The sequence below is a fragment of the Botryllus schlosseri genome, chromosome 6, assembly GCF_051294905.1.
Source record: "Botryllus schlosseri isolate E-star chromosome 6, Bs_hap1, whole genome shotgun sequence".
Lineage (NCBI taxonomy): Eukaryota > Metazoa > Chordata > Ascidiacea > Stolidobranchia > Styelidae > Botryllus > Botryllus schlosseri.
Window position 1 is genome coordinate 26,769,642 of NC_137241.1, and position 8,626 is coordinate 26,778,267.

Here is an 8,626-nt window from a genome sequence, read left to right on the forward strand (position 1 = left end):
CCAAAATTCTGACACTGGTTGGGCTCCCCTGCCGCGTTGCGAAGGTGAAGTGCTGCCGTTTGTCGCTTTCCCCGCGGCACGTCGAAAAATCCAATTCTGTCAATTTTTCAGGCGGCAAAGGAACGTTGACGCAATACATTGTGCCTGATGACGACGGTGGGTGCTCTGCGTTTGTGCTGCAAAAATGATTAGGGCTGAGCTAGAAGATTCGAGTACTTCAATCTGATTCCAGTATTAATATCATTCTTTCGTGTACTCAAATCTACTTTTCTTGCCACTAACAGTTTATTGATCAACGCGCATTATAGTTTCGATAGTATTTTACACTGTGGAAGGCTGTGAACCTCAATTGGTTGTATCGCAGTATGCCAAACATGTAGCAGAAAGCTTATACGCAGTACGGACGTCAGTGAGAAAAAGCCGTTATCAATTCACTGCATTGTCATGAAGTGTAATGAAATAGGTATGGTCGAAAATTACCGAATAGTCTTAAATGTGATGTAGAATTGGCATTATATTTGTTGTGGTCGCATGAAAGACACATACTTTGATTTTCCGCGTCATTCATACCGTCTTAACTTCACAATAAGTGATACTCGAACACCCAGTCCTAAAGATGATATTCGGCCCGCTTGTACGTACACCAAACGCTTATTTTGTCTCCGTTTTCCAGGGGAGGACGACGGGGAGTATGAGGATTTCGAAGAAGAGGAAGGGGATGTTACCGGGTCTTCGGGCGCCGCCGCGGTGCCAAACAGCTACGAACAGTGAGTGAAAATCCATTGATCGGAGGTGGATGCTGTATGTCTGCTGAATATTTTCTGGCTGACGCTCTTCGTGGTACAGATTTTCAATATTCTATTATTGGATAATGCACCATTGAATAATGTATTCATATTGAAATGAACCCGAATATTATCGGCTGACACTCGTCAGGGGTAATCGTCAGCAACCTGTAGAGAGTCGGAAACAACATTGTATATCAACAATCGTATCACTAAATATGATGTCAGCTACGAACAGTGAGTGAAAATCCATTGATCGGAGGTGGATGCTGTATGTCTGCTGAATATTTTCTGGCTGACGCTCTTCGTGGTACAGATTTTCAATATTCTATTATTGGATAATGCACCATTGAATAATGTATTCATATTGAAATGAACCCGAATATTATCGGCTGACACTCGTCAGGGGTAATCGTCAGCAACCTGTAGAGAGTCGGAAACAACATTGTATATCAACAATCGTATCACTAAATATGATGTCCCCAGCATGAAATGCTGAATACTCAGGCAAAGAGAAGGTGCAGAAACTCCTTCTGTCGGGCAAGCTACAAGCAAACTGTCTTTTTGCTGGTCGTTCCGGCATAGCCTGCGCTCACCTTTAGACCTCTTCTGCGGCATCATGAAGGACTTTGACAACACTTCCAAGTGAATTCGATTTGCTGCTAGCAGCCGATAAGTGCCAAGCGTGAACGGCTGATTCAGCCAATCCTTAAAACATTCCAAGACTTCAGTTATATACCACAACTTGAGCCAAATATGATCACACAAAGTGTAGTGTCATTGTTATGCTTTATATTTATACTCGATGATGTTGGATTCAAGGCAAGTTCTGTACCTCAAAAAAGCTCTTGAAATAAAAGAGAAATTTTATTTTCAGAAAATCAAAAGACGAAATTATCAACATCGACGACGACTACCTCGGCTCGGAGGACGACGAAGAAGAAGAAGGGGAGGACGAACCCGAATACCTGGAAGGCGCGGTCGACCTGGACGACAAACTGCTCCGGGGCCAAATCGTGAACAACGACTTCGAAGACTCCAAGGACACGGAAGGCGAGGAACAGAGTCACGCCCCGGGAGAGGCCGAAGTGCTGAGCGCCGCCGACAGCAACCACGAGGCCAACGAAGACAGCCGGCAGAGCAACGGGGTGGTCGGTTCGTCCACGAGTCTGGACGAGGACAGCGCGCCGGGGCACGAGCCTGACGTGGTTGACGTGGTGGGCAAATCGAAACTGCAGGAACAGTCCAAGGTGGTGTCCACAACGGCCGAGTCGGATACGGCCGACGGGGGGACTTGATGGCCAGGTTGGTGTGACACTCTTTTGCTTAGTCTTTATGGTCGTGAAATATGTTTGTTATTGAATTAATTTACTAAATTGAATAGAAGAAATAAGAAATTCTATTCATTTTTAGTAAATTATTGTGGCTGGTCAGTATCAAGTACCTGAGTGATTCAATTGTGCATCTGGCGTTAGGCTTCAACTCGAATACTCGAGTATCACTCAGTATGACGCCACAACAGAATGAATGACGTGGAGAGTTCAAACGTGTACTTATTATGCGACGACGTAGACCATAATGACAGTTTTACATCACATTAAAGATTTAATTATTTGGTAATTTTTTCGTCCAAACCTATTTCATTATGATTTCAGCACCGAAAAAATCATCTGTTGTGTAGTATTCAAATCATAGCTCCTAGCCGTAATTATTTTTAATATCCAAATATTTTGAGATCCGTGGACATTAGGGCTCTTCAAAAATTACTTTTTTTCTCAAGTCGTACTGGCTACTTGATAAATTGTTAGGTTACCTAATTTAAGCCTACACACAAAATTTGGTTCAATTCCAGCCAGTAACCGCTTTGCTACAGGAGAATAAAGTTTCTATTTATTATATAAATTTCAATAATAAAAAATTTGAAAATTTTCTGTTCACCCTATGAAAGTGTTAGGCTGTCTATAGAAAGTATGCTCACCAAATTTGGTTCAATTCCAAACAGTGGAAGCGGAGTTATGGCCGTCGAAAAATTTGGATTTGAATAAAATAGTATTTACGGTGACCGATTCTTTGTTTATTTATTATAGTTGTGCTCACCGTAAATACTATTTTATTCAAATCCAAATTTTTTGACGGCAATAACTCCGCTTCCAGTGGTTGGAATGGAACCAAATTTGGTGAGCATCGTTTCTATAGACAGCCTAACACTTTCATAGGGTGAACAGAAAATTTTCAAATTTTTTAATATTTATTTTTATATAATATATAGAAACTTTATTTTCCTGTAGCAAAGCGGTTACTGGCTGGAATTGAACCAAATTTTGTGTGTAGGCTTGAATTAGGTAACCTAACAATTTTATCAAGTAGCCAGTACGATTTGAGAAAAAAAGTCATTTTTGAAGAGCCGTAGTGGACATGGACATATTAGCATGCGAAACTCAAGCAAATGGGTTAAAGTTAAGATTGGGGTTTTGGCAAGGGTTAATTTCGGGGTTAGGTGAGTTTTGGTGTCCTAGACTCATGCGCTCGACTGTCGTCTTTCATTGTGTGAGCATGTGACGACCTTTGGCCAAAAATATCGCTGTGTCGGTAAAACTAAATTTGGCTGTGAGCCTTCTTCGAGAAATATCGGCGTTTACGAGGCAGCGATCATGAATCGATGTTGAAAGGGAGGAAAATGTTTATTGTGTAGCGCGTTTCAACCGGCCGCTACACCTCAGTTTTTTCTAATTCCCGTTTCAGAAGTCGGGGAGAAATGCGACCGAGCCAGCAGCCCGCCCCCGGTTCTTTTTCGATATCTTCTCTTTTTGTAACCTTTGCTGACCAACTCGTGGCGACCTCCGAAAAGACCGTCCGCGACCTGCCCGCGTTTCAGAACAGTCGTCTTTGAATTTGTTGAGCGGAAAAAATGTTGTTTGCAACGGCAATTTTTACTGTCGCAGTATGCCAGCGTCGTCGCTTTGAGTAAAATATTTTGATGTTTTTAGTTTGTCTGGGAACTTAACGTTCGTGTGCGGGTATTGTTGATGATCGATATAGACCAGGCCATATCGTTGCACGAGAGACGAAAGCCTAAAGGTTTTATCCAGTTCTATTCCCAAAGACACAACCTTTGTCTCAAGGTATTAAAGATTTTTGATTTCGGCCAGGGCTCCCAAAGTTTTTTACACACGCGAGAATTTTGAAGAATCAATGGCCCCCTATTTCTTATACCCCGGAAAAAAGTGAGAAACTTTGTAGTTGAAAAAGCTGGTCCGTACAATTATAGCGCTGTAGATTTATACATGATGAATTAAAAAGTTATTGTTTCACAAATTCTCTCATGACTTTTGGAAAAGGTCTCATGGCCCCCCAGGTTGGGAACCGCTGATTTAGGTAACGCCATTTATGCCTGTGCTATCCGAATGTGGCATTTCTGTCTGTTTTCAGAGGGTGGCGTAACAAAAGTTGTATGTCTGAATGATGTTTAATTTACCACCCCGAAAACTAGTTGCGTCTGCGTGCTTTGCGGTAAATTCCTCTTTTTGATTATGACATTGCTGTTTACGTGTCCTATTTTACACTGATGACAGAATGTTCTGGTCTTAGATAGGCTGTTATGTTCTTCCGACGAGGGCTTTTGTGTCCTGGCCTGCTGTGTTTCTCGATATTACCTGGTAATATGTATCGTTTGTTGCTAGCTAAGATGAGAGACTGCCATTCAATGAGATTGGTTGTGCAGATGGCTTTTATAATAACTGGGTTGACATCCTAGCGAACTATGTTATGAATATTATCGGCCAGGTTTTAAAATTTTATACGCTACTTGTTGATTGGGATTGCGTCCGGAATGCATAGCACCGCTTCGTGTAAGATGCTCTTCATTTTTTCAATATTCTCTGGTTATGCATCATGGTGTTGGATTTGTTGTGTAGTTTACTCGGACTTGATGCGATAGTTTGGTGTTGCCCCATCGTATGGTATGGAGTCGTCCAATGTTTCGTTTTTGGCATTGCTTCTTGTCCTTTTTTGTTGGCTTTTATGTCTCCAATCAAAGTTGTGTTTGCTGGGTTCAGGTCTGGTTGGGTATTCGATGTCGTCAGACGATATGAAGACCAAACTACCAATAGTTTTGATTATCATTTCATTGAGACTGTGTCCATTTGGTACCTCCCCTCGGAAGCTTTTCACTACAAATCCATTCTGAGCAACTCTTGTGTGTGTGACAGTGGCCGCGCTGCGGTGAGTCTTGTCTTGAGTTATTGCGCGACGCAACAACGGGCACTGTTTTGTAATAAAATTTCCATTTTATATGATTTGCAGCATTTTTCAGGAAGTGCCTTGGCGAAGATGGAGTAACGTTTAACAGACGTATGAGGTTAGGGTCAGTGACTTGATGTATTCGTAATAGCTTTTGCTGTAAGCCGTGCTCGAGCCGAAGCATCCAAAACGACGCGAATCAACACGCTTCGTCTATCAACGCTATTTGGATTGCAACCATAACCGTTGCATTAGGCTCCCGTATTGATTTGTTTTCAGTAAAGGAACCAGTGGCGGCTCGTCCTATAGGGCAACTGGGGCATTGCCCCACCTAAAATTCTGTTCAATAACAATTTAACCATTTATAGACGCACAGCAATCAATATATACCGAGATCACAGCGAAACCCGCGTTCTTCTTGTGCTTTCGCTTGCAAACGCCCATACATAGCGAAGTCTCTGCGAAAATCGAATTCTCTTCTGTGTTTTCGCTTTGTGAATGCCTAGCCGGGGCTTGCCCGGTAGCGCTCATAACAAGCTTTCACTATCTATTCTCTCAAAGCCGCGCACAATAAAGAAACGGTGATTTACTCTCTTCTATTCGTAAAATGGCCGAGCAACCGGGGCAAATATGCCTACTCGCCCTTGAGGTGTGATGTAACAATCGTATCTATATCTGAACTCGGTTACCGTAATATGCGTTGAGTCGACCTTTGCTGGTATAGGTCGATTTTGACGGTGTTTCGCACCATGATAATTCTTGAAACTTGGTATGATATGTCGTGAAGGTAGTATTTAACACTGCTCCAAGTTTCAGGCTTGCTACTTAAAGATAATGGTAGTAATTCCGTTTCCGAAGTTCAGTTTGTGCTGATCTATCATGTACATAGTACAGCAAACAGATTTTACTCAAAAGCCGGTATTGGTCTCCATTGATTTTGACGATGTTCTATACCGAGATCGGTCATGACATTTGGCACGGTAAGTGTTAGTATCGACCGCTGTAACAAGTTTTAAGTTTGTCACTGAACTATGTGGGTGGTAATTTCGTTTCCAAAGTCGAGTAAGAGCTGACTCTTCATTTATCGCCAACAAATTTACGCAAAAGCCGTTATTGGTCTCTATTGATTTTAACGATGTTCCATACCTAGATCTGTCATGAGCTTTCACACGGTATGTCTTGATTTTAGTATCGAACGCGGTGCCAAGTCTTAAAGTTGACACTCAATGATAGAGGCAGTTATTTCGTTTTCGAGGTCGAGTATGGTAGAGATGCGCGCTGATCTGATACTTAGCCTACCTACGTCATTGCGGATCTCACGCAAAAGCCGGTGTCGGTCTGTGCTAATCTATAGTCTGCGTTCCATAACGAGATCGGTGATGATATTTCCAATGGTATATCTCGATGATCGCATGAAACAGCTAACCAAGATTCTCGGTTTGCATTCAAATATTCACATAATTTTATGTTCGCCAATGTCCATTTCACTGTGAAATTGTGGCCTTCAAACCATTTGCTTACAATCCCCTGTCAATTGCGATAGCTATTTCATTTTCGATGTCGGCTAACAGCTGATCATTCGATCAGCCTATTCCTCGATCTATTTTACTCAAAGTTCGGTGTTCGTCTGTTTGCATTGATTTTGACAGTGTACCATACCGGAATGGGTTATGAGATTGCGTATGCTACTTCTCGATGATTTCTTGTAACAGTATACTAAGTTACGGCTTTTATTCATGTATTTATATATTAATATATTTTCCAACGGCGATTTCGCATTCAATCCTGAGACAGTGAGCCGTATGTGTTGTGTCACAGTCTCCAGTTTCAAGGCCAAAATGTCCTACGTTGTTCCGAGACCGAAGTTCCGAGGCTGCTGTCCTTAGTTCTTCAAAGACCATTCAAATTGATGTTCTGGATTCAATATGACAGGCCCAATCTATGAGATAACAATTGCGTATGTGTCCGAACTCGTTGACCTTTCCAGTTAGGCTTACGCAATCTCTCGCGTTCTAGTCATTGGAATTAGTCAGGTCAAGTCAAGTGCGAACATGAATCGTATTGAATCTTTATTCCGTACGTAGTTTACGCAGTTGCCTTTAGAGCGAAAATGAGAGGTCTAGAAGTTGTCCAGTCTATTGATCCAATCGTACGCCGGGTGCCTCCGCTTTGGTTGCCTATTATCACCTGGTCGTAACCAGAGATGGCCACAGTCCGGTTCAGGAGCCGGAGCAGGATTTCAATGTTTTTTTACCTGGCCGGACTGGATCCGGATTTCGAATTTGGGGTGACGGTCGGATTTTAGGGTCTATCGATTTGCGTAATCTATAACTCTACCATGAAATCAAAACGCATGCTACTAAGGATGACCTGATACTTGATTCGTGGCATAGGGACGATTCTTAACCCTCGCTACGCGGTTGGCTCATGCATGAGCCCGGATTGTATTTTCACGAACACGCTTCACTTAATCCCGAATATCTTGCGTTATACTGGTCGCAGAAAGTTACATCTATTTCAGATGGATAGCTAGTATCAATACGCATACGTCGAGCCATAAATAACATATTAGACTATGAAATAACCTCATCAAAATACCGATTGAATACACAAAAACGTTTTGCGCAAAATACAACTTGCGGCGGCGCTCGAGTGCATGTGCGCGCGCGAGATAAACCAGCGCCCGTGACCAGCGCATCTCCGTTACAGACGTCATATTCATATGCAGCTCTTTTCTCCAAACAGCTGTTGACTATGTCATCGCCCATCTATTGTAATGCTTATATCTAACATTGGTCGCAGGACAGATTATTCGAATTGGAAGTAAACATATTTTACGAAATAACATGCGTGGGTTTTAGCAATATATTCCATGTTGTGATTAGCGCGGACTTGCTGTTGCAGATTACGCATATGGATTATTGGTACTTTTCATACCAATACATCAACACTACCATCTTCAGTGAGTTACATGATCTCCGCTCTTGATATGACAGCAAATTTACGACATTTCTGGTGAAAATGTTGCGCATCTTTCCCGTGGTAGCGCACGAAACGCACCGCTCGATAATATGTGATAAACTGATTTGAAACGCCCATAAAATATCAGTGAAGCACTGTATTCACATTGCATGTATGACTCTGTCAATTCAACCAATTCAGTCCTAGTTGTTTTACAACGGCAAAGTTCGTTTCAACACATAACACTATCTCGTACAAAGAATGGACAAAAGCGAGTGCATATACCGACATTGTGAAATGAATCATTTCAACGTCAGGGATCCTATGTTATTACCAAAACAATAACACGCCGCAATTTATTTGATGTTGTGCTTGGCGCAGATTTCATGTTGCAAGATTACGCATAACAAGGTATATCTTTATAATAAGTTGAGTCGCCAATGCTATATAGGCCACTACGTCATCTACATTGTTTCATACGAAGCCATCATTGTACCCATGACATGGTTTTCCATTTGTTGGTGCTAGATTTGGTTTGTTACCATTTCAATTTGCGGTTGTATTCCACGCGTGATGCATTATTTCATATGTTGTATCATGCAATATACTATATTCTTTTACCAAAATATGGCTCCACTTCG

The 8,626-nt window shown here is 41.9% G+C and overlaps 1 protein-coding gene across 1 annotated transcript in view; it reads left to right on the forward strand.

The window, feature by feature from the left end:
- The window catches only part of LOC145440486 (uncharacterized), a 243,284-nt gene extending 238,209 nt beyond the window's left edge, over positions 1–5,075 (forward strand). The window contains exons 11-14 of the mRNA XM_080318104.1: positions 112–156; positions 674–767; positions 1,663–2,090; positions 3,528–5,075. Coding sequence (XP_080174230.1) covers positions 112–156; positions 674–767; positions 1,663–2,083 — 560 coding nt within the window. The 3' untranslated portion in view covers positions 2,084–2,090; positions 3,528–5,075. The remainder of the gene's footprint in view (positions 1–111; positions 157–673; positions 768–1,662; positions 2,091–3,527) is intronic.
- The last annotated feature ends 3,551 nt before the right edge of the window (positions 5,076–8,626 follow it).